General features: G+C 41.7%; 1 protein-coding gene across 6 annotated transcripts in view; it reads right to left on the bottom strand.

The window, feature by feature from the left end:
- The window catches only part of LOC109910719 (calmin), a 107,138-nt gene extending 81,311 nt beyond the window's left edge, over window positions 1-25,827 (bottom strand). For 3 of the 6 annotated variants that reach the window (XM_048600240.1, XM_048600241.1, XM_048600243.1), the window contains exon 1: window positions 25,605-25,826. In XM_048600240.1, coding sequence (XP_048456197.1) covers window positions 25,605-25,686 — 82 coding nt within the window. In that variant the 5' untranslated portion in view covers window positions 25,687-25,826. Of the gene's footprint in view, window positions 1-25,604 lie in introns of all 6 variants that reach the window. The other 3 variants (XM_048600244.1, XM_048600245.1, XM_048600242.1) reach the window with 2 other exon arrangements.
- Between the last annotated feature and the right edge of the window lie 1,273 nt (window positions 25,828-27,100).

The raw sequence follows: 27,100 nt of genomic DNA, 5'->3' as shown, positions 1-27,100 counted from the left end.
GCTAACAAAAAAAGTTCAGAATTGGATATGATTAAAAGAAAAGGCATGTAAAGTTGCTACAAATAGCAGTAATTCTGAAGATTGTGAAATTAAAGAATACAAGAAAGGAGAACCAAGAAATTGTTAAGGAAAGGGAGAATTGAATATGAATGCAACCTAGCAAAAAAACAGAACTGGACAATAAAATTTTCAATAGATATAGATGTTACAAATGTTAGTCCATTAGTTAGGCAGAGTCAGGAGTATTTATAATAGGGAATAGAGAAATGACAGTGATTCCTAATGATCACCTACTGTCTGTCGTCACTCAGGAATATTCCAGAAATCTCCCAGAATTAGCGATCCAAGAGGCTAGGGATATTGAGGCATTGAAGGAAATTGATATTAGTAAGAAGATTGTACCGGAGAAATTAGTGGAGCTGAAAGTTGATAAATCCCCAGGACCTGATGGATGTAGTTTGCTTGGATTTAGATTTAGATTTTATTGTACTCGAGTACAGTGAAAAAAGTGTACAAAGTACATTCTACAACCATCTTAGTATACAAAAAAACAGGATTAAAAACAGAAACAGAAACGAAAGAAAAGCTAAAAGGAAGCATCCAGATCAATCCCCCCGCCTCCACCATTTAGTCCTTGCTGCCAGAAAAACAAAGCCACAAAGTCCATCCCTCAAAGTCCCACACAGGAGGCTTTTTAAAAAAAGATAAAGCACAAGAGAAACGAGGTAATATGTTGGCATGGATGATTGATTGACATTAGAGACAAAAAATAGCAAGTATAGGTCATTCTTACATTGACAGGGTGTAAGTAGTGGATACTCTAAGGATCAGTACATGGGTCCCAGCAGTTCACATTATATATCAGTGATTTAGTGGTGAAGACCAAATGTAATATTTCTAAACGCATGAATAATACAAAACAAAGTGGGAGTGTGTGTGGTGAGGAAGATGCAAAGCAACTACAGGAGAATTTAAGCAGACATATGAGTGGGTGAGAACATGGTAGATATAAATACAATGTGGAAAATGTGAGGTTATCCACTTTAGTAAGAGAAAAACATGCAGAGTATTTCTTAAATAGTAAAAGTTTGGCAAGTGTAGATGTGAAAAGGGACTTGGGTGACCTTGTTGATAAGTCACTGAAGGCTAACATCCAGGTGCAGCAAGGTATTAGGAATGGAGGAACATTACCCTTTATCACAAGAGGGTTGAGTACGGAAATAGTGATTTCTTTCTTCAACTTGATTAGCAGCTTGGTTAGAGAATCCTGGAGCACGGTGTGCAATTTTGGTCTCCTTTCAGGAAAATATTATTGATATAAAGGAAATGCAATCAAGGTTCACCACACTTGTTCCCAGGATGGCAGGACTGTCCTATCAAGACAGATTGGGAAAGCTGGGCCTGTAATTGCTGGAGAGTTTTGAAGAAAGAGGTGCTTTCATTGAAACTTACAAAATGCTTAAAAAGGGGCAGCAAGTTAGGTGTTTTCCCTGTTGGAACCATAGACTCATACAGTACAAAAGAGGCCCTTTGGCCCATCGAGTCTGTAACACTAAAAATATACTTTCAACACTAGTCCCACTTTTCTGTACTAAGCTGATAGGCACTTGAAGTGTCATAACATTCAAGGCTAAGTACTTTTTAAAGGTTTTGAGGTTTTCCATCTCAACTGCCCTCCCAGGCAGTGATTTCCAGACCCCCACCACCCTCTGGGTGAAGACCTTTATCTTCAAATCCCCTCTAAACTTCTTATCTTTCACTTTAACATTATGCCCCTATTGTTAATGACCCTTTGACTAAGGAACAGCTGCTTTATATTTGCCTGTCCATGCCACTGAATCTATACACCACTATCAGGTTACCCGTCAACTTTCTCTGCTCCAAAGGAAGCAACCTGGGCTTATCCAAGTGCTCTTCATCGCTAAAATGTTCCATTTCAGGCAACATCCTGGTGAAACTCACTCGCATCACCTCCAGTACCACTAGTGCAATCACATCTTTCCTATTGCGTGATGACCAGAACTGCACACAGTATTCCAGCTGTGGCCTAACCAAAGTGCTGTAAAGGTCCAACATAACCTACCTGCTCTTATAACTTATGCCACAACTAATAAAGGTAAGAATCCAGTAGATCTTCTCAATTACCCTATCAGCCTCTCCTGCCACCTTCAGGGATCTGTGGACTGGCACTCCTGTCCCTCCAATTTTTTTATTCATTCGTGGGATGAGGACATCATTGGCTAGGCCAAAATTTATTGCCCATCCCTAAATGCCCAATTAAGAGTCAATTACATTGCTGTGGGTCTGGAGTCACATGTAGGCCAGACCAGATAAGAGTAGCAGTTTCCTTCCCTAAAGGACATTAATGAATCAGATGGGTTTTCCCCAACAATTGACAATAGATTCATGTTCATCATTAGACTCTTAATTCCAGAATTTTATTGAATTCAAATTCAACCATCTTGCCATGGCAGGATTCAAATTTGGGTCCCCAGAACATTACCTTGGTCGCTGAATTAACAGTCCAGCAATAATACCACCAAGCCATCACCTCCGCTGAGAAACAAAGCTTCCTAATGTTCTGCCACTTGGAGAGTCTAGAAGCAGGGTCACAATTTAAAAATTACCACTTTAGGTCTCAGGTAAAAAGTGTTATTTTTCGCAGATGTTTGTGAATTTTTGGAATTCTGTACCAAATGAAGGCCATGGAAGCTCAGGTTTTGAGTATATTCGAGGTAAACATTAACAGATTTCTGATTACCAGTGGCATACAAAATTATGGGGATGGGGTGAGTAAAAGCCATTGAAGTGTTTAATTAGCCATAATTGTACTGAATAGTGGGCAGGCTTGATGGGCTGAATGGCTTATTCCTGTCTCTATGTTCTCATGTTCCCTTGAAACATGTCTAATTTCACATGGACTCAATCACTATTCAGGGGCCAATCAAAAATTGGCATTGGCATCCCTTATTTATGATAATAAGGGGCCTAGACAGCCCTTGCAGACATTGGACAACTCAAGAATGGAGCCTGCAGCCTAACTAGTGCTGCCAATACACAGGTATAATTTCTTCCTTAGTGGCATGATTGCTCAGTAGTTAATACTGCTGCCTTACAGTACCAAGGACCTTGGTTTGATTCCAACCTTAGACAACTGTCTGTACAGAGTTTGCATATTTTCCTCATGTCTGCGTGGGTTTCCTCTGGTTTCCTCCAACAGTCCAAAGATGTACAGGTTAAGTGGGTTGGCTATGCTAAATTACCCATTGTCTCCAATAATCTGTAGGCTAGGTGGATTTCCTATATGAAATATAGCATAGAGGGATGGGTCTGGATGGATGCTCTTCAGAGGTCAATGTGGGCTGAATGGCCTGCTTCCACACTGTAAGAATTCTATGATTCTTAAGGAGCTTCAGGTATTCTTCATAGTATTCCTTACAGTTTCTGCCATTCACAACAGCCCAGGCCCCATTTCAAAGTCCCCACCTACTCTATACCGCCCAGGTTCTTCTGCCATCTCCCCCTCTTCCACATCCCTCAGCATTGCCTTTCCAAGACCGTGGCACTTCCTCAGTCCTGGCTGATCTGACAGAGCAGCACTGCTTCAGTATCACACTAGAACGCCAGTCTAAATTATGGGGTCACAGCTCTGTATAGGATCTCCCAACTGACCATTTAGAAAACCATGGGGAAACACTTAAATGGAAATTTGACCTTGATGTTTCCAAGTCCTGTTGAGTTGACCTGGGTTTGACTCGGGTTCGAATCCCACCACAGTAGATAGTGGAATTTGAATTCAATAAAAATATCTGGAATTAAGAATCTAATGATGACCACGAATCCATTGTTGATTGTCTGAAAAACCCATCTGGTTCACTAATGTCCTTTAGGGAAGGAAACTGCCATCCTTACCTGGTCTGGCCTACATGCGTCTCCAGACCCACAGCAATGTGGTTGACTCTGAACTGCCTTCTGGGCAATTAAGGGTTGGTATTAAATGCTACCTGACCAGCGACACCCTCATGCCTTTAATTAATTTAAGAAAAAGGTTATAGTCCAACAGGTTTATTTGAAATCACAAGCTTTTCTAGTGCTGCTCCTTCGTCAGGCATCTCCATATCAGAGATGAGAGAATCACTAGCTTAGCCAAAGAGGAACATTTGAAGCCTTTTAAAGACAAGAATCTTAAAACATCTTGTATTATTAACAATTTACCACCTTCAACATTCATTCCTTCCAACACTGGCACTATTTACAAGATGCACTGTGGCAGTTCACTAAGGTGCCTTTGAAACCTGTGATCAGTCCCACAATAGGAAACAAAGTCAGCAGATACATGGGAATACCACTTGTTGCAAGTCTCACTTCAAGGAACATACCGTTCCAGCTTGCAACTGGTGTTAGGTCTCTCACTCAGTATACATCATGCTATCATCTGTGTGACACAGAATGTGACCTAAGGGTATAAAGGTGTCATTCCTTCTTATTTTGGACCTTTGAAGCATGGTGCTCTTTTGAAGGCATGGTCCTCTGTTGTAACACAGCTTAATGTTAGCCCAGATACTTGTGGCTGAGTAACGTACTGTTTGTGCATAATAGTTGTAATAAATGTCTGTTTGGGGTCTTCAATCCCCTGTTTTCCATGCCCAGTTTATAACATCACAGGAGATAACAAACATTGCTGCATTAGGTAAAACACCCTGCTGAAAGCTAACTCACACCACTAACTGTACAGTATTACTTATATTTTACTGTTATGGGTCAAACTGTTCAATTACTGCTCTAACATCACCACTACGCTTGAACAAAAGTGGTTCATGGCAACAACTCACCACACTTCAAGAAAAACTAGGGTTAGGCAATAAATGCCAGATTTGTTAATCACTTGTACGTACAAGAATGAATGCAAAAGAAAAAAGTTTCCAATTCATCATGGGTAAATGTCAAAACAAGAGCTTGCAGCAAATTCGTTCCTGCTCATTAAGCTGACCGAGTTAATATATTTTTAAAACTCACTTATCAGCATTAAGTACTCCCAGCCAATGTCTATGCCTTATCAAAGAATTCTACGTTGCCCCCTTGCTCCCAACAAGCCTCAACTCCAAACTCCAAAAAGTGCAAGACTACATTAAAGCAACTGATTTCCATGTAAGATCCAGTTTAGAGCGGAATAAACTGGCGCAATCCCAGTCATGCCTCAAACAGTGATTCACGATGAGCACACGGTTACAAAAATAGTTGGGAGAAGCTGGCACTGTTCTCCTTAAGAAGGCTGAGAGGAGATTTGATAAATTTTTTCAAAGCCATGAGGTGCCTCAGAGTATATTGGGAAAAAATGTTCCCAATAGTGAAAGAGCGAGAGCGCAGAGAGTTAAATACATTGGTAAAAGAAGCAAATGTACTTCCGAATAAAAAATACCTTTTAACATAGTGAGTAGGTAGGGTGTGGAATGCAGTACCTGGAATTGCGATGGAGGTAGTTTCAACTGAAGCATTTAAGAGGACATTGGTGAATAACTAAATGGAAACAATGCACAAGAGGAAAGCGCAGGAAATTGGCACTAAGTCATATTGCTCATGCAGAGGGCCAGTGCAGACATGGTGGGCTGAATGTACTCCTTCTGCAGTGCAATAATTCTGTTATCCACCCAGATTCACTCCTGATCATGAACCATCCTCTTCTGAGAAGGTTATGTAGCATCAAGTGACTAGACTTTAGAGTCAATAGCTGCACCATTACTGGACAGATAATGCCTGATAAATCTTTTATTATGTGTGTATGTAACTGCCAAATTTACTGCTTCCTTTTGTGAAATGCAGAGTAAATTCTTCAGTATGATAGCAGCTGCAATAATAAACTATAATTACTGCCTCAGCCAGCATTCTTACTTACCTGACTGCCCACATACCATAGCAATAACATCCCTGTGATATTTTGCCTCTATGATATGATGTTTTCATAGTGTTATATTTCACCATGATATTCACAGCTCTTAAAAGACGCTCCTTGGCTCAAGGAGTTACTTAAGCAGCAAGTCAAGCTGTGATAGCCAAAGCAAAATTGAGTGGGCTCACGAGATGTGGAGGAGGCAACGACGTAGAGTCGTAGTCATAGAGCATGAAAGCAGACCCTCCGTCCAACCAGTCCATGCCGACCATAAACCCCAAACTAAACTAGTCCCACCTCCCTGCCTTTGGCCCATATCCCTCCAAACATTTCTAATCATGTACTTATCCAAATGTCTTTTAAACGTTGTAACTGTCCCTGCATCCATCACTTCCTCTGGAAGTTCATGCCACATACAGACCACTGTGTAAAAAAGTTGCCCCTCATGTCTTTGTTTAAATCTCTCTCCTCCTACCTTAAAAATACATCCCCTAGTCTTGAAATCCCTCACCCCTAGGAAAAAGATACCTGCCATTCACCTGATCAATACCCCTCATGATTTTATAAACTTCCATAAAGGTCACTCCTCAGCCTCCTATGCTACAGTGAAAAAAGTCATTGGACAAACAATCCAGAAATTCAGATTAATGCTCTGGGGATAAGGTCAAATCCTTCCATCATAGCAGGTGAAATTTAAATTCAATTAATAAATCTGGAATTAAAAGCTAGTGGATGACTATTAAACCACTGTAAGTTATCCTAAAAACCTACCTGGTTTATAAATGTTCTTTAGGGAAGAAATTCTACTGTCCTTACCAAGTCCAGTCTACATATAATTCCATATCACAGAAACATGACTGACTTGCAAATACCTCCAGAAATAGCCTTGCAAGCCATTCAGTACCTAACTAATACAAAGCCTAATAAAATGAATGAATTACTTTGGTCCACCTGACATGAGGCTAAGCATCAGAAATGACAGTGGTTCATCTGGTCATTCCTGCAAATTCCTCCTTACCAACATCCAGAGTTTCTGCTAAAACTAGGAGAGCTACAGACTAGTTGGGCAATAACATAAATCGTACTTAGTAAAGGATACAACTATCACCATTCCTGGGTATGTCATGTCCCAGCAGCAGGGCAAACCCATTAGAGGTGGCATTATAATTGGAGGGAGTCCTCAACTTTGATTCCGGACTCCATGACATCCCATGGCATCAGGTCAAACGTGGCCAAGGAGGCAATAGCCTAGTGGTATTATTAATCAGAGACCTTGTTAATGTCCTGGGAACCTGTGTTTGAATCTTGCCATGGCTAGTGATTAAATTTTAATTCAATAAAAAAAAACAAGCAAACAATCTGGAATTAAGTGTCTAATCATGACCATGAAAGCATTGCTGATTGTCAGGAAAAACCCCATGTGGCTCACTAATGTCCTTGAGGGAAGGAAACTGCTATCCCTACCTCATCTGGCTTACATGTGATTCCAGACCCACAGCAATGTGGATGACTCTGAACTGCCCTCTGGGCAATTAAGGTTGGGCAATAAATGCTGGTCTAGCCAGCAATGCCGTCATCCCATGAATGAATAAAAAAAATCTATCACAAACCCAACAAACGCCTCGGCTGATAAATCAGTATTCCTACATGTTGAACATTAATGTTAAGAAGCACTGAAGTTGGTAAGAGTTTGGAATGAACTCTGGATGGCGGTGAGATTTCAAAACTGTTACTAACTGAACAGAATGACTTCTAAAGGACATAGCTGCAAGACTGGGTCTGCAGGTGGTGATAAAGGAGCTAAGAGGGGAAATCTACAAAAACAGAAATTGCTGGAGAAACTCAACAGATCCAGCAGTATCTGTGTAGAGCTGAGCAATACCACAACAAACACAGTAAACTCTGCAGTCCTACCACTTCCAGCCATAAGTGGTAGTTAAAAACTATTCAACACTTAACTGGTAGAGCTGGTTCCACAAATATTCCTATCCTCAATTATAGAGGAGTCCAGCCCATCAGTGCAAAACACAAGTATTTATAACACTTCAGCCAAAAGCTCCGAATTGATCATCAATCTCAGCCTCTTCCTGTGGTCCTCAATATCATAGGTGGCAGTCTTTAGCCACTCCATGTGATATCATGTAATGGTTGAAGGCACCAGATACAGCAAAGGCCTTGGGACCTGGCAATATTCCAAAGAGAGTCCTGGAGATTTATGTTCCAGATACAGCCGTGCCTCTATCCAAGCTGTTACAGTAGAGGAAAATTGCCCAGGAATATCCTATCTACAAAAAGCATGAAAATTCCAACTCAGCCAATAACTGCCCCGTCAGTCCACTCTTAATCATCAGTAAAGTGATAGAAGGCATCATCAACAGTTTATCAAGTGGCACTACTCAGTAATATCGAAGGGGAGATGATGGCCTAGTGTTATTATCACTAAACAATTAATTCAGAGAAACAGGTAATGTTCTAGTGACCCGAGTCTGAATCCAAACAGATGCTGGAATTTGAATTAAAATAATATCTAGAATTAAAGAGTCTGAAGATGACTGTGGTATGGTCAAATGTAAGTAAGAACCCATTTAGTTCACTAATGTCCTTTAGGGATGGAAACTGCAATCTTTACCTGATCTGGTCTACATGCAACTCCAGACCCACAGCAATGTGGTTGATTCTTAACTGCCCTTTGGGCAATTAATGCTGGCCTAGCCAGTGACAGCCTCACCAATGAATAAAAAATAAAACAGTTCGCTAATATTCAGTTTGGGTTCTGCCAGGACCACTCAACTCCTGACCTCATTACAGCCTAGTACAAACATAGACAGCAAAACTGAACTCCAGAGATGAGGTGAGAGTAACTCTACTTGACATCATATCAGCATTCGACAGAGGTGTGACATCAAAACTGGAGTCAATAGGAATCAGGAGGAAATCTCTCTGCTGTCTAGAGTCATATCTGATGCAGAGGAAGATGGTTGTGGTTTTTGGAGGTCAGTCATCTCAGAGCCAAGATTGCAGGAGCTTCCTCAAGGCAGTGTCCAAGGCCCAACCATCTTCAGCTGCTTCACCAGTTCGGAAGTGGGGATGATCGCACAATGTACAGTCTCACTCAACTCGTCAGACGCTGAAGCAGTCCATATTCAAATGCAGCAAAGATCAATATTCAGGCTTGGTTTGATAAGTGGCAAATAACAATCATGCCACAAAATGCCATGTGGTCATTTCTGACAAAAGAATTTAATCACCTCCCCTTCACAGTTAATGCCATTACCATTGATGCACACCCCATCAGCATGCCAGATATTACCACTGACCAGAAATAAAAACAGAAATTGCTGGAAAAGCTCAGCAGGTCTGGCAACATCTGTGGAGAGAAATCAGAGTTAACATCTCTCCACAGATGCTGCCAGACCTGTTGAGCTTTTCCAGCAATTTCTGTTTATGTTTCTGATTTGCAGCATCTGCAGTTCTTTCGATTTTTATTACCATTTAACAGAGACTGAACTGGACAAGTCACAATATGAGTCACATCAGTTAGCTGAACAGCACCTTCCAAACCACAAGCTCTACCATCTAAAAAGGTCAAGGTCAGAAATTGCGTAGAAACATCTCCTGCAAACTCCCTTCCAAACTACACACCATCCTGATTTGGAAATAGTATCGCTGCTCCTCCATTGTGGCTAACTAAACCAAATAGGTCAAGGGGGAGATTCAACCTATACTTAATCATAATGGTAGTGGACAGATTAGAATATACCTAGTTTGTGTGCGTTGTCCAGTGACCCTTTTTAAAACTGTAAGAATCTGTCAGTATGTGTCTCCAGAGATTAATTTGTCAATTATGCTTCATTCAGGCTGGGAGCCATAATATTTATGTTCCACAGTCTAACATTAGGGACTCCTATGCTGTTTATTCAGCACCTGCCACATGTGGCCTTAATTTCCCAAAAGATTGAATCACCTGGGCATTTAATGTGGAAATTTCAGTCAACAAGTTAGCATGAGACATCAAAGTATAGCAGCACAAACAATTAGTTACAATAAGAAATCAGGTTGTCTTAAGAAAGGTTGCAAGTGGACAAAGTAGAGAGAAAGGACGAAAAGTAAATAAACAAATTGGGTAATACAATATTAAGACAATGTCTGAATGCTACCAGGGCCCATTGTAAAGTTATCTTCAATAAACCTGGCCATTTTCAGCCTACTGTTAAAAACATGGTTCTCATTAATGATCAAGTAATATTCCTCGGGAAATGAAGCAACCTTGACCTACCTGGCCTATCCATGAGTTCACATTCTATCCTGTTAATGCAAACGCATCCCAAAAGGAAAAAAAAGTGACCTTTCAGGAAATAAAAATTGTACTCTAAGACTCACAGGTAAAATGCATCAGGCTTGGTCATTATGTTGCTTCTTTAGGTCAGTCATCCTGCTGTCTCTACATTCAGACTCATGTTTGTAAATGGCCACACACCATCACCTGCCTTCCCAACATTAGGCAAGGTGCAAAGAAAGACAACCAGAAAAAATTCATGCTCTTTGCAATGTTTTAGTCATTATGCATCAGTCTTGACCCAGTAGGTAGTATTCTCACCTGAAAATGTGTGGTTTCAAACGCACTCCAAAATCAAGACATTGCAACTCCCAGTGGAGTAGAAGCGGATCACTGTACTGTCAGAAATGACATTAGACAGCAAACCTCTGCCGTCTAAAGTGGTATAAAAAAATTGCAGAGGACTTCCTCCTGTTGTCCTGAAAATATTTATCCCTCAATCAACATCACACAAACAACAAACCACGTTTCCAACAGTGACTCCTTTTCAAAAGTACTGGCTCCAATGAGCTTTGGAATATTCAGACATTATGAAAGAAGTGTTATAAAATAAAGACTTGCATTTATATAAGCACTGTGTGTTGGGGGAAGGGTTTAAAGACATCATTTGTTCATCTCCCTCTTTCTGTATAATCATGACCTACATTCTTGTATGCCAGAACCCAGGTCTCCTCTTTGTCTAGTTGGCACCAGGTTACATTGATTAGCTTTGACGTTTACATATTTCTAGCTGTCTAATTTATAGGCAAACACTTGGAATCAAAAGAGAGATTGAAGTTTAAAATGGCAACACGTCTTTTGTTGAAACAATTTCCAAACATTCAAAACGCACAACTTACAAAAGATCGGAAGTGGGGGATTCGGATGGCAGGGGGGAAATTCACATACTGTAGGTGGTGTCAAAGGCTTAAAATTTCAAAAAGGTGCTTTCATTTACTGTTTGACGTGATATGGCAACACCGGCAAAATTAGTATTTGTTTCAAATCCCTAATTGGTGTGGAACTGAGTGGCTTGCTCGGCCACTTCAAAACACAATTAAATGTCAATCACATTACCGTGGTTCTGCAGTCATTTGTAGGCCAGACCAGGCGGGGATGGCAGATTTCATTCCAGAAAGGACATTAATGAACCAGATTGATCTTTGTCAATTGCTGTAACGGTTTTGTGCTAATTTTTTTAATAAATGAAACAAATTTAAATTCCATAGACGGTCATGTTGGGATTTGAACTCATTTTTCAGAGCATGAGCCTCTGAATTGAGTCCACTAGCATAACCATCACACACATCTCCTCATGATCCACAACAACAGTCACAAGTATCTATAACTGTCCCACAGCATTTCCCCCTGCCTGACAAAAGGTGTCCCCTATTTGTCCTACCCATTTGATGACGCATTGTATCACTATAGATAATGGCCCTGTTTGGAGCAGTGCAGATTGGAGTTGTGCAGGAAGACTATGCAGATTCCTGAACGTAGTAGATTCTGTGGGAATGGCCCAGGAAATGGAACATTCAGATGGGCAACCCCCTGCATCTGGAACCCTCTGCAATAATCCATTAAAGACACAGAATTCTTAGGTTTCTATTTCCATTAAGTTAACAGCTACCCAGGAAAAGTTGGGAGGATTAAAAATCTAGTCTAATCTCTGGGTAAATATTAGGGTGATTTCCCAAGTCTCTATTCACCCCACCAACTATATCTCCCCTGACCCCTCACACTTCTCCAGGTCTCTGATAACCAGCTCCTTCTCCCAAAACCATCCCCAACCCACACCTGTCCCTACCAGATTCAAGATGTCCCCTTGCCATATCTGATATCCACCCAGCACTTACCCTACTGGAACTGATAATCCTTCCAACTGGACTCAAAATGACCTGCCACTCCCTGTCAGAGCAGCCTCCCCTCCACCTCCCTTCTGACCCACACTCCACCAGGAGACAGCAAACATTTCTGTGCTATTATACATTGCATTGAAATAGTCACAGGATAGTGGTTGGGAACAGAAGGCTCAATCTATTTTTCTTTCTTTAGTTCCAGAGCATGATTCCTGTTGTCATAACACTTGGCCTCAATCCACAACGACATCTATGATTAAAGCTTTCTAATATATTATCATTTGGGAGTTTGGATTTTAAAGTAGAGATAAATGAGTTTTGTATTTAGTTCTGTGAAATCCGCTTAGTCTTTTTTTAAAAAAGAAGAGATCAGAAAGTCATTTTGAACAGTTAGGTCAAACATCATTTCCAAGAAAGCATGTGACTTGAGCGAAGTAACTGGTTAAACTACCTGGGAGGTCAATTGATGAAATATTTACAAAGTTGAACTCTTATGACATATAAAGACAAGCAAGAGGCCGCACCAGGTTTTAATGGGGAAGAACAATTTCCTGCCAGAGGGACAGATTAGTTTATGGCAGTCCAGACTTATAAAGCTAAAAAGAAGTTTCAAAACTCTTCTAGCAGTTTAAGCAGAAAAAGCTTTTCTTGGGGTCCAGTAAAATAGCCAATGTCTGTGTTTCTCAGGAAGAGACAATACAAGAAAATCACATCTGGTGAATGCGTTGACAGTCACTGAAATGTGTTGCATGCAATGTTATCAGTTAGTAGGAAATTTTTTTAAAAAAGTTAAGATCAGTGCGATACTTTACCTGGATTTATTGACTATAAAGTGTATTGCTGGAAGATGAGTTAAATCTTTCTTTGTGCTGTTAATGTGAAAATCCTCCTAAAATTTTATATATATTCTATCTATAGTGTTTTTCATATATAATAAACTTAGATTATTCTCTTAAAAGAACATTAGGAGCTTCCCGAGAGGAATGCCTCAATGAATGACCACGACAACTAGACTACAAAATAAAACTTAGCATCTATTGGGGAGAAGGCAGGAGAATGGGGTTGAGAAACATATCAGCCATGATCAAATGGTGCAGCACACTTGATGGCCTGAATGGCCTAATTCTGCTCCTATATCTTATGATCTTATGAAACAGAGTTTCACTGAGATAAAACCTGTCCCATTTTCACCATCTGCTGGAATTATAACATATCTGATATTCCCCAGACTAACCCAAGCACCCTGCAGTAACATCCACAGGTGAACCATCATTGTAAATATAATATCAGAAGTCACATGACACCAGGTTATAGTCCAACAGATTTATTTGCATTCATAAGCTTTTGGAGCACTGCTTTTTCAGCAGGTAACTGACTTCACCCTGATGAAGGAGCAGCACTCTGAAAACTTGTGATTTCAAATAAATCTGTTGGACAACAGTGGCTTCCAACTTTGTCCACCCCAGTCCAACACCAGCACCTCCACATCATGCAAATATAATCAAATGGACAAAAAGACAAAGCCTGCAGCCCTGGAGTTGAACTGAGGTCTTCAAAGCTTGTTGGTCTTTGCTCACATCATGACGCCACATACCCAGTCGACAGATAATGGAATGACAAAGAACTCGCTATCCGGCTTCGAGAATGTGACAATAGTAAATACCTTCAAGAAGGGACATAAGTCATTTTGTAAATCATGAGGATTTGTGGATTATACTCCAAAGAGTTAGATGTCCAAGAAACTTTATCACAATCCTGCAAATGCTTCATGACGCTTACTGCTTTATGATGATATGACTTCAGCTGTCTTGAGACCAGCAAGTAAGATTGTGTGATAGCACCCAAATGTATACGCTCTATATGACAGAGGCTATTTATCTCACCAAGATCAACTGCCCATGGAGTCAGCATTAATACTGCCAACATAGTAACCTCAAATGCCTCCATGAAAGAAACTAAACTGACCACCACAGACATATTTGATCTGCAGGTTGTGGGTGACAGCAGTGAAGTTCCTCACTCTGCACCCAGTTGCAAGCCTCAATGTCTTAATTCTGCATACAAAAAACGTGGGCTATCAAACCAAACCTGGTCAACCAATATTCGACTTCCCATACATATTTAAGGGAGACTCTACAATATGCCGAGCATCTCCTGAACTTTGACAGCCATCTCTCTCAAAGGCTGAGGAGATCCAACACTGGACCGGCTGCTACAAATGAATCAACTCAGCAGTCTACAAACAAAGGCAGTAAGTATTTGGCAACAATGATCTCCGCAAGTGAACAGAAGTCTTCACTTACAGAGCAGTTGTTGTCACCATACCCCTTTGCTGCAGTGAGACCTAAAATGCCGATCAGTGATGTATGGGTGATAGAGAAATTCCCCCAGCTAAGCCAAAGTTTCTAGATTCAAGGGAAAGTTGGTCAAACACAATCTAAATTTTTAATCTCTATTTTTAATGGTTCTTCGTTCAAGTTAGTCAAATGCTCCCTCTTTATACAGGGTCTGAGGAAGGGTCACTGGACCCGAAACGTTAACTCCGTTTTCTCCTCCACAGATGCTGCCAGACCTGCTGAGCTTTTCCAGCAACTTTGTTTTTGCTCCCTCTTTATATCCTTGTAGACAGTCCGTGTGTGTTTTTTTGCTTTTTTGCTAGATTGCATTCCTCTTCTATTCACCCTCTCCTTATCAGTTTCTTGGACGACCTTTACTGTATTCTAAAACCTTCTCAATCTTCAGATTTACTACTATTTCTGCCGATTTTAGAAGCCTTTTCTTTTTCAGTCATGGTTGACTTCGGCCTACTCCTGTTCCTAGCATCTTGTTGAATCCAATTCCACAAGTATTCAGAAAAATGCTTAAGGGAGAAAATAGCAGCAACTCTGACCATCATTTTCCATTTCTCTCTTACTTTAGGTGTGGTTTAAGAGCACTCGAGGTCAGCTAAAGTTGTTCCATTGGTTGAAAAAAAGGAGAAAAGAACAGACAAATTAATAACAGGTTGGTCAGCCTAATCTTGCGGTGGCAAAATTATTGGGAAAAATATCTGAGGAAAAACATAAAGGTGTTAAAAAAAGCACAGGTAAACAATTCAAGCTTGTTTGTTAAAGGAAAGTTGTGTCTGACTAACAACATTTTGAGGGAACAGCAAGGAGTGCAAATGAGAGTAGTATGTTTAAAGCAGTCTTTATGGATTTTATCAGTGTTTTTGATAAGCTCTCTCATGGCAGGCTAATAGTAAATTCATAGCTCACAGGATCCATGGTAAAGTGGTAAGCTGGATACAAAATGGACTCACTGGCAGAAATCAAACAGTAAGGATTGACAGGTTTTTGTGAACAGAAGACTATTTCCAATGAAATTTCTGATGAGGTTTCAAAGAGATCCTTGCTTTTCATGGTATAATCCAGAGCTTCCCAAGTGGGGTGAGAACCCCAGATGGGTTCTCTTATAGTGGAAAACTATTTCAGTCACAAGCTTCAAGACAGAAATGGCTGCTGCACAGCTCTGACCCTTCCATCTCTCAAATTTTCTCCCTAGATTTCTCTTACACATTCCCTGCTCTCATATACCTTCTTCAACCCCCAACCTGCACAAAATCTCACTGAAGCAACCATTTTCAAGCCCTGAAATGGGGTCACAATGGAAAAACGTTTGGGAATCAATGGCATGATCAAAGATTTAGAAATAAATGCAAGAGGAAATATCAAAAATTTTGCAGGCAAGACAAATATTTACAATGAGATTGATCGTGAGATTAAAAAATGTAAATTGCAGGAAAATATCAATGAACTAGTCCAGTTGGCAGAAAAGTGATAAATGGAATTGAATCTGGAGAGATGTCAGGTTATGGCAAAGACTAACAAAACAAAAGGAGTGCACAATGGATGTCAGGAAATGAAGAAAAACAGAAGAACAAAGAGACCTTGGAGTCCACAGACCCTTGAAGGCATCAGGAGAGCTAACTAAGAAAGTAAACTCGGAACAAAAACAAAGTTGCTGGAAAAGCTCAGCAGGTCTGCAGCATCTGTGGAGGAGAAAACAGAGTCAATGTTTCGGGTCCGATGACCCTTCCTCAGAACTAATTCCTCGTTCTAAGGAAGGGTCACCGGACCCAAAACGTTAACTCTGTTTTCTCTTTCACAGATGTTGCCAGACCTGCTGAGCTTTTCCAGCAACTTTGTTTTTGTTCCTGATTTACAGCATCCGCAGTTCTTTCGGTTTTTATTAAGAAAGTAAACTTGCTGCTTTCCTTCACTGGCTAAGATACAAAATATAAGAATAATAATGGGGAGGGTCTACAAGAACGAGTAAAACTTAGTTTAGCCACAGCTAGAGGTTTACACAGAGTTCTGCTCTCTGCATTACAGGAACAATGAGATCATACTAGAAAGAACACAGTGCAGATTTACGAGGATGGTCCGAGGAATGGAGGATCACGGCTATCACAAAAGAACTGATTGAAAGAAAGCAGCCAAAGTAGAGGCAGATAGAAACCTTAACTGATGCATAATTAAAATTATGAGAGGCCCCTTATTCATCTTAGTAAATAGACCTGTAGCCAAGTGCTATAGACTTAAAGCAATGAGAAGAAGAATTGTAGGAGGGTTGATGAGAATTATTTCCACCTTGAAGGTGAGGTGGGTGCCCTCCCACTTTGCCCAAAAAAGACAAAAACTGCATCATATTTTAAAAATTCTTGGATACGCACTTTAAATATAACACTCTATTGGCCAGGGTCCAAGAATTGGAAAGCACAGTAGCTACATAGCTTTTTAATAAAAAAAAAATCAGTTAGCACCAACACAGTACACCAAATGGCCATATTCTCAAAGTTATGTCTGTTACAGATCACAAGTTATCTTACCACACCCTGTATGTTTACACAGGAGGAGGAGAGGAAGAAATGAGGAAAGTGATAATCAATACTGACTTCAAACTATTTTGTGTATACGAAAGAGAATGAGTGACAGGGGCAGTGACAGAATCAGAGCTGTACAGCATGGAGAGACCCCCTTCGGTCCAACTCGACCATGCCAAACCATCTTAAATTAATCTAGTCTTTTTTGCCAGTATTTGGCCCATATCCCTCTAAACCATTCCTATTCATATACCCATCCAGATGCTTTTAAGTGTTGTAATTTTACCAGCCTCCACCACTTCCTCTGACAGCTCATTCCATATATGCACCCCCACCCTCAAAATGTTGCCCCTCAGGTCCCTTTTAAATCTTTCTCCTCTCACCTTAAGTTTTGGGCTCCCCTACCCTGCGGAAAAGACCTTGACTATTCACCCTATCCATGCCCATTATGATTTTATAAACCTCTATAAGGTCACCCCTCAGCCTCCAATGCTCCAGGGAAAATAGCTCCGGCCTTTTCAGCCTCTTCATGTAGCTCAAACCCTCCAACCCTGGCAAAATCCTTGAAAGGGTTCAGAAAGGATTTACAGGTTTCACAACATCCTTGCTGTAGCTGGGAGACCAAAATTACATGCAGTATTCCAAACGTGGCCTAACCAACATCCTGTACAGCCGCAACATGACCTCCCAACTCCTATACTCAATGTACTGACCAATAAAGGTAAATACCAAATGCCTTCTTCACTATCCTGTATACCTGGGACTCCACTTTCAAAGAACTATGAACCTGCACTCCAAGGTCCCATTGTAAATAAACATGACACCAGTGGAGACATTTCAAACCTTAGGATCTTGTTCCCATGCGGAAAGCAAAAGTGAGTACAATGAGCACTGTATACAATATGCTTTGGAATCCAAGTTTACTAGCCATTAAGTTGCACCTGCCTCTGGGAAGTCTGTCCTGGCTAACATGCCTGCTTGAAATTCTGACCTTTTTATGCAAAAATATAAACACTAGAGTTAGTGCTTCCTCACTGGCTCATACTTGAAGGTAATGGTGGACAATCTGTAACATGTCCCAAAGGAACCAGTGCCAACTCTTCTTATGCTGAGAGGAACCTCTAGAGATTACTCAGTAAATGCATCATCATTCAGGGAGGTATCAATTCTTCTATGCTGCCAAAACACACTAGAAACAGAAAAACATTGACGTAATATTTGTGATTGAACTGAATGTCAAAAAGGCCTTGCAAAATTCTCCACTCAAGCTATTTATTTTGTAGATCTTTAAAACATTTGACAGACCCAGGCACACTGCATTTCTAAACAAGTTAACACCAGCCTGCACTCTTGCTGTTCATAGCCATCCAGTTTTCCTCCACCAAATTGTCATGTCTCTGTTCACCAAATAACTTCTTTCCCCATGATCTCTGGATTGTTCAGGTCTCTGTTCTTACCCTCACTCTGTTCTTTATTTTTCACTGGACTTCCTTATCTTCTTTCATTGATGCATCCACTTGATATCCACCAACTGTAGTGATTGTAATGGGGTCAGCTAGGTGGACCTCAGAGAATATGAGGGGAATCATGTTGGGATTTTTGACTAGCAGACTGGCAGAGGCATATGACTTTGGTTTAACCCTTAATGTCATGCTGAGAGACCATTTGATATGTGGGATTAATGATATAACCATTCAAAAGCACCTACTAACTGAAGCCCAACTGGCTTTCAAACAGGTACTACAACTTGCTTTATCATTGGAAAATGCAGCAAGTTGCAGGGTTTTCAGTGGAAGTGGCCCCCCTCGCTAGTCTGACTGACCTTGGGGACACTACTTGAGTAAAGGCAATTTTACAGCCTCACTCAGAACAGAGGGACTCTAGGTCAGCCCACAGCAAAAACCCGAAACAAAGCCAAGCCTCAGCCAAATGGTTAACATTTTATTCAGGATCTGGACTAATAAGCCATTGTAGTTGCTGCTTGTATGCAGACTAGAGATAGAGTCCCACTAGACCTAAATGGAGTAAAAGAACTCATAGGCCAGTATCCAGGAGAGTACATCCTGGAAAGTCCACCTACATCTGGTATGGAACAGTTAAATTGCTAAACAACATCCAAATCAGAACCAAGATAAACATTTGGTTAAATGGTCACCCAGTTCTAATGGAGGTCGATACCAGCATGGCCATTTCAGTGATCACAGAACCAGTTTTTAAACAAAATTCGCTCTAGACTCCAGCCCCTAAGTTTGTGCAAGACCTCGGCTAGTCTGAGAACGTCTGCTGGGGAAATTTTACAGATTAAGGGTATAACTTTGGGTCTGGTCCTTTCGGTGAAGCAGCCGGTTCAGTTACCACTGATTGTAGTAAAATGCTCAAGCCCAAGCTTGGTGGGCGAAATTGTTTGAGAAGGATTCACCTAGATTGACTTAACATTTTTTGATTAGAAAATTGCTGCCTGAGTGAAGTCCTAATTAAATACCCGGAAGTTTTTCCATGAAGATCGAGGGACAATCAAAGGAGCTAAGGCCAACTTGCATGTTGACCAGGCAGCAATTCCAAGATTCTGCCCAGTAACATTTGCCTTATGGGCAAAAGTAGAGGCAGAAACCAGAAGGCTGGAAAGCAAAGGAATCATCAAACCAGCCCATTCTGTGGAATGGGCAGCACCAGTTGAGAAGCCGAACAGATTGGTTCACTTTTGTGGGGATTTTAAACAAATAGGAAAGCGCTTTTTGCAGGTGGATAAATACCCAATCCCTTGCATAGAGGATTTGTACGCAAAGTTTGCAAGAGGGCTGTCATTCACAAAGCTGGACATGAGCCATGTGTACTTGCAATTGTGGTTAGGTAAGGATTCCCAGAAGTATGCTTCAGTTAATAGCCATAACGGTTTGTAGAAATGTATGAGACTGCCATTTGGGGTATCATCAGCCTGTGCAATTTTTCAGCGGACAATGGAGAACATTTTACAAAGTCTACCCCAGCTTGCCATTTATTTAGATGACGTGCTAATGACAGGGAAGACCAATAAGGAGCACTTGGAGAACTTGGACATAGTCCTTACACGTTTCTTCCAGGTGGGCGTATGCGTCGGAAGGGAAAACGCATGTTACAGACACCTCAAGTGTCGGACTTGGGCTACAGAGTAGACAAGATCTGGTTACACGCAAAGAACAAAGAAAATTACAGTACAGGAACAGGCCCTTCAGCCCTCTAAGCCTGTGCCGACATGCTGCCCATCACACCTAAAACTCCCTATCCTTCTGGGGAACGTATCGCTCTATTCCCAATCCTGTTCATATATTTGTCAAGACACCCTTTAAAAGTCACTATAGTATCTGCTTCTACTACCTCCCCCGGCAGTGAGTTCCAGGCATCCACCATCCTCTGTGTAAAAAAACTTGCCTCGTGCATCACCTTTAAACCTTGCCCCTCACACCTTAAACCCATGGTCCCTGGTAACTGACTCTTCCACTCTTCTGTCTGTCCATGCCCTTCATAATCTTGTAGACCTCTATCAGATCGCCCCTCAACCTCTGTCATTCCAGTGAGAACAACCCAAGTTTCTCCAACCTCTCCTCATAGCTAATGCCCTCCAAACCAGGCACCATCCTGGTAAATCTTTTCTGTACCCTCTCCAAAGCCACCACATCCTTCTGGTAGTGTGGCGACCAGAATTGAACACAATATTCCAAATGCGTCCTAACTAAGGTTCTATAAAGCTGCAGCATTACCTGCCAATTTTTAAACTCAATGCCCCGGCCGATGAAGGCAAGCCTGCCATAAGCCTTATTGACTACCTTTTCCACCTGCGTTGCCACTTTCAGTGACCTGTGTACCTGTACACCTGTACACCCAGATCCTTCTTTCTATCAGTACTCTTTAAGGGTTCTGCCATTTACTGTCTCTTTTCCATCTGGATTAGACCTACCAAAATGCATTACCTCACATTTTCCGCATTAAACTCCATCTGCCATCTCTCTGCCTGAGACACCAACCGATCTATATCCTGCTGTATCCTTCGATGGTCCTCATCACTATCCGCAATTCCACCAATCTTTGAATCATCAAACTTACTAATCAGACCAGTTACATTTTCTTCCAAATCATTTATATATATATTACAAACAGCAGAAGGTCCCAACACTGATCCCTGAGGAACACCACTAGTCACAGCCCTCCATTCAGAAACACTCCCTTCCACTGCTACCCTCTGTCTTCTATGACTGAGCTAGTTTTTTTATCCATCTTGCAAGCTCACCTCTGACCCCGTGCGACTTTACCTTCTGTATCACCTGCCACGAGGAACCTTGTCAAAGGCCTTAATGAAGTCCATGTAGACAACATCCACTGCCCTACCCTCATCGATCATCTTCGTCACTTCCTCAAAAAACTCAACCAAGTTAGTGATTCACGACCTCCCCTTCATAAAATCATGTTGCCTCTCGCTAATACGCCCAGCGATTTCCAGGTGGGAGTAAATCCTGTCTTGAAGAAGCCTCTCCAATAATTTCCCTACCACTGATGTAAGGTTCACCAGCCTGTACTTAGCTGGATTATCCCTGCCACCCTTCTTAAACAAAGGAACAACATTGGCTATTCTCCAATCCTCTGGGACCTCCCTTGTAGACGGTGAGGATACAAAGATTTCCCTCAAGGCCCCAGCAATTTCCTCTCTTGCCTCTGTATTCTGGGCTACCTTAATGTTTTTCAAGACCCCCAATACCTCCTCCCTTTTGACCCAAAACTGTCTATACACACTTCTCCAGACTCATCATCCACCAAGTCCTTCTCTATGGTGAATACTGACACAAAGTACTCGTTTAATACCTCACCCATTTCCTCTGGCTTCACACAAATTCCCTTCCCTGTCCTTGAGTGGGCCAACCTTCTGCCTGGTTACCCTCTTTCTCTTTATATAGGTATAAAAAGCCTTAGGATTTTCCTTAATCCTGTTGGCCAATGACTTTTCATGACCCCTTTTCGCCCTCCTGGCTCCTTGCTTAAGTTTCTTTTGACTTTCCTTGTATTCCACCCTTGCTTTGTGTTCCCAGCCTCCCAGCCTTGATAAATGCTTCCTTTTTCTTTTTGATTAGGCTCACAATATCTCTCGTTATCCAAGGTTCCCTAAACTTGCCATACTTATCCTTCATCCTTAAAGGAACATGCCAGTCCTGAGTTCCCAGCAACTTACACTTGAAAGCCTCCCACATACTATATGTTGATTTGCCCTCAAACATCTGCCTCCAACCTACATTCTTCAGTTCCTGCCTAATATTGTTGTAATTAGCCTTCTCCCAATTTAGCACCTTCACCCGTTGGAAGATACAGTGAGGATGATCAAAGGTGCCCCAGCTCCCAAGTCTATAGTGGAGTTTAGGTCTTTCCTTGTGCTGGTGAATTATTACAGAAAGTTCATACATAACCTGGCCTCCATTCTGGCACCTTTGCATCAACTCTTAACAAAGGGTCAACCTTGGAAATGATCATGTAGCCAAGCCACAGTTTTCAGTGAAGTGAAGAAACAGCTATCATCCTTGACGGTGTTGGCACATTATGATCCCAAGTGAGATTTGGTATTGACATATGATGCCTCCCCATATAGCATCAGGGTAATATTAGTTCACAGGGGGCCCAGTGGAATGGAAACAGCATTAGCAATGCCAATGCCAGACACAAGACTCCATTAAGTGAGAAAGACAGTTTACTTCAGGGGATGAAGTTTGGTGTAGTAACTGCGGGAATGGCCCTGCATGGGCAAGAGGCATGGTCAGGTCCAGTGCCGTATAAAGTTTGGGTAGGTGTGACGGCCCTGAACAAGCAAGTGGACCGTATGAAAGCTGCAAACTCGCAAATGGTGTCGGAGCAAAACGTGTCCAGATCCTCGACAACCTTTCTGACTGTTTCAGAACACGTGGGTTCTCTCTCTCTCCGTCAAGCATTGAAGATACCTCAGTATCTGAGATGGACACGTCAGGTGTCACCCCCTCAATGCCTTTGCCACCTGAAGAACAGAATGAAATTCTTCCGAGTCGCTCCAGGTGCAAGAGGCGAACTGCTGTGCGTTACACATCACCCACATCAGAGGCGGGGTTGGTGGAATCTGGTGCTAAAACACCACAGGAGGAGCTGCAAAAAAAAAAGAACTGGCCAATGTCCTTGGACTTGGGGGTGGGGGTGGGGGGGGGGATGGTAGTGGTGTTGAATGTAGCGACTGTAATGAGGTCAGCCAGGTAGGCTCACTGAACATCATGGAGCCCTGGCTGACAGATAAGACTGGGCAACAGATAAGAACAGGAGGGTCAGTCATTCTGTTCACTTACAGCTTGCTCTGAGGGAGCTGGATTACTTTCAAGGACTCTCCACGCATAAATAAAGATTGACTAGGTGACAGAATACCAGCCTCTGAGGCATTATTTCACCAACCTTAAAGTTTCTATTTTTCTATAAAGTCATAACCTGCACAGCTATGAACTTAAATGCTGGCAAGTGGGATTAAGCTGCGAGGCTCTGTGAAATGGCACTGATATGATGGGGCAGGAGACCTCTTTTTATGCTGTAATCTTGCTACAACTCTAACTTTTTTTCAGAACACATCCCCTAGCTGAAGGAACCTTCATTCCTCCCACCCTTCAAACAGGCATTGAAAACATAGCCTTTTAAAAACACTATGTCTTTCTCTTCCCATTTTCATTCCATCCTTAGTCATTCCTCACCAATTCCTCATCTTGATCTGAAATGGAATGACCAATCTCCAAGTAGCTGAGTTTACTATTTATTCCAAATGTTTTCATCTTTCTCAACAACAATTTGAATAAAATTCAAACCTGTGTCCGATTTGAAAGCTGCTGCCATAGACACAAAGATACTTTTAGCATCCCTTTCCCTCTCTCTCAATACCTTGACTTTTTTAAAAAATGAAACCCTTGTCTGCTAAGAGTTTCATATTCCATTTCTCTGTTATAGCCTTATATTACCATGGCTCAAAATATAAGGCAACAACAACATAAAGGAGGAGATGAAATCAGGAATGGGCATCCTCAAGCTTATACTGGGAAAAAGAAAGACTAAGGAAAATAAGGTTTTGAGATGCTGGGATAGAATGAGTTACAGCAGATGTGTGTTTTTTTAAATTACTCATTTGTAGGATGTTGACACCACTGACAAGGCAAACATTTCTTGCCCATCACAAAGTGCCCTTGAGAATGTGGTGCTAGTGAGTCTTGACAATGCAGTGGCTTGGCAGTCTGCTTTGGAAAGCTATTAAACAGAACCTCATTGGCAGAGTCACATGCAGACCATGCAAGGACAATAGATTTCTTACCCTAAATGAAACCAGATGGATTGTTTTTACATGGTAGTTTCATGGTCACCATCACTAACAGCAGTGTTTTTATTCCAGATTTACTCAATTAACTGAATTTAATCTTCCCAACAGCCATATGGTAGGATTTGAACTCATGTCTTCATATCATTAGTTCAAGCATACAGAACCAGTAACATATCCACTATATTACCATCCCCCAGCCAGTGCTGCAACGAGTGATTTCAACACAGGAGGAGGAAGGGTGTGCATAATGGAATATTTAAAGTTTAGAAAAACAAGATAGAGAAGTTGTGAGAAATATTGACCATATCAGCATCGGATTTATTTGACAAAAGAACAACTAGGGTGAGGAACGGACAAGAGAGGAACAGCCAGCTAGAAAGACATACAGACACGCACAAAAACACACAGTGAGAAAAGGAAATCAGATGGAAAAGAAAGTCACAGGTGAATGTAGGAGACAGAGAAAAGGGGCAAGCTGAGGCAGGGTCAGAGAGGGCAGGCAAGGGAAGGAAACATAACAAGAGTAAGGAGGGTGAGCAGTGTATGTATAAGAGGAAGGGCAGCAAGTGACAGGGCAAGGGGCGGTGGTCAGGGAGGAGAGTGTGTAGGACAGACACTGACAAGAGCAGTTAGAGTATATGGTGCAGCAGGGAAGATAATTCTTGCAAAAAGCAGCCTAGTTGGTCTGCAAAAAGGCAAAGGATTAAACACAAGGAAATGCAGTCAATTCCAATCACTGTTTTAGGTGCAGGTAACAGATGTACTTTTAGATAACATTTCTTCGTGTGTCCTTAGGCTGGAACAAAGCGAATCTACAGAATGTTTTAAACTTTGCAGTGATTCAATCAAGTGACAGAATAGCACGTTTTCAGTACTGTCCTGCTGGTAGATTCAAATTAGGGGGACGTCTTTGCAACGGTGACCCAGGCACGTACACAGAGACAGATGGAGCAACAATCACAGTGACACAAACGTACAGACCATCAAAAACTGTAAGAAATGAATATAAAACTATAACTGGAATGGAATTTGACCCCATTCGAAAAATTCCTGAAGTTTGCCCACGTTGTGTAACTACTCCCACCATCAATTAGAAAGTATTTAGTGAATCTTAACTCAGCAGTAATATTAATTTGGAAAGAGGATTGCTTGAAGTCAAAAGAGAAGGGTCATGTTTGAACTATTCCTATCCGGCAAGGATGTTAAATAACCTGCAGAGCAGCTTTCACTCCAAGTCACTAAGAATGGATTCACTTACAGAGAGAGAGAGAGAGAGAGAAAGTTGTTTTTTGGCAAACTTTCCGCCCGGCTCCCAGGCTGAGATCCCAGTTCCATCAGGCTCTTACCCTGGAGGTTCTGCACTCGGATGTCGCTGATGTGACCGATCAGCTCCTCTCGCTGAAACCAGTCCCATTCGTGTCCTGCCATAGAGAGAGAAAGAGAGCCCCAGTCCGTCTGTACACTCACGGCGTCCCTTTAACCTGGGGTGGGGTGGGGGGAGCCAAGCAGAAAGGAAGCACTCAGGAGATGAGGACGAAGCGCTGGGCGGAGAGAGGGAGGGATCATAGATTCACTCAGGGGATAAATCCGAACAACTTCCTGGTGACGATGGGATTTTGCCCGCCCTCTTTCACTGCGCAGTACCACCTGGTTATTGGAGCAAGAGTATAGGCAAACTAAGCACACCTTCAAGCGAGGGACTACACCTACTGAGTAGGATAGTCAGACAGTAGTGCTGCATCTCAACGGAACACGCAACCCCCAGCGCTCAATCACGCACACCCTCATGCATGCAGACATTACAGAGATACCAACTCACTGAACACACAAATATTGCACACGCATAAACAGACACACCCTCAAGCACACTCAAACATGCAGATATTGCACCGCCCTTGAGCACACATAAACATTACAGAGTGACTGAACAGCATAAGTCAAATCACAAACCACCTAAAACATACAATGGACATTGGACAGTGGGACTGACCCTAAACACGCACACATACAACATCAAAATTGTGTCCTGCCTGCAAATCCAATCCGGAAGCAAAATACTGAGGACGTTGGACGTCTGAAAAAAAACAGCAAGCACTGGAGCAACTCAGCAGGTCTGGTGGCTTCTGTGGAGAGAGATATTTTGAGTTCAATATGGTTAATCTTTGACAACCTGTGGTTCTGTAAAAGATCACTGGACCGGAAACGTTCACTGTCTCCGCAATGCTGCTGGGGTTTCTCCAGCAAATTCTGTTTTTGTTTTCCAGCTCTTTGTGTTATATTTAAATTTAGTCAGTTACTGGCCCTTTAGACTATCTCAAACACCAGCAAAATAATAGAATATAATAATGCCATTTAGGAGCATTTACAGATCTCGGTCTGGATTCAGCTAGGAACATTCAGCTCCTCATCTCATTAGACTCTTCCTTCAAACATCGGCAAAAAAACTGAATTCAAAAAGTGAGGTAAGAGTGGCAGCACCAAGGTAGCATTGGCCTACATGTGACATTGGGGAACAAGAGTAATATTGAAAACAGTGGAAAAGTGGTCAAAATTTTTATTCACAGGATGTGAACATCACAGGCTAAGCCATTATTTATTGCCCATCCCTAAATGCCCAGAGAACAAGTAAGAGTCAAACACATTGCTGTGGTTCTGGAGTCACAGTCAGGTGAGAGAAGGTAAGGATGACAGTTTCGTTCCCTCAACAATTGGCAATAGTTTCATGGTCATCTTTAGACTCTTACTTCCAGATTTTTATGGAATTCAAATTCCACAATGGCAGATTCAAACTTGAATGCCCAGACCATTATCTGGGTCACTGGATTAATGTTTGGTGATAATA

The sequence above is a fragment of the Rhincodon typus genome, chromosome 8 (assembly GCF_021869965.1).
Source record: "Rhincodon typus isolate 14 chromosome 8, sRhiTyp1.1, whole genome shotgun sequence".
Taxonomy (NCBI): Eukaryota; Metazoa; Chordata; class Chondrichthyes; order Orectolobiformes; family Rhincodontidae; genus Rhincodon; species Rhincodon typus.
Note: the sequence above shows the minus strand (reverse complement) of the source record. Positions and strands in the feature narration are given on the sequence as shown.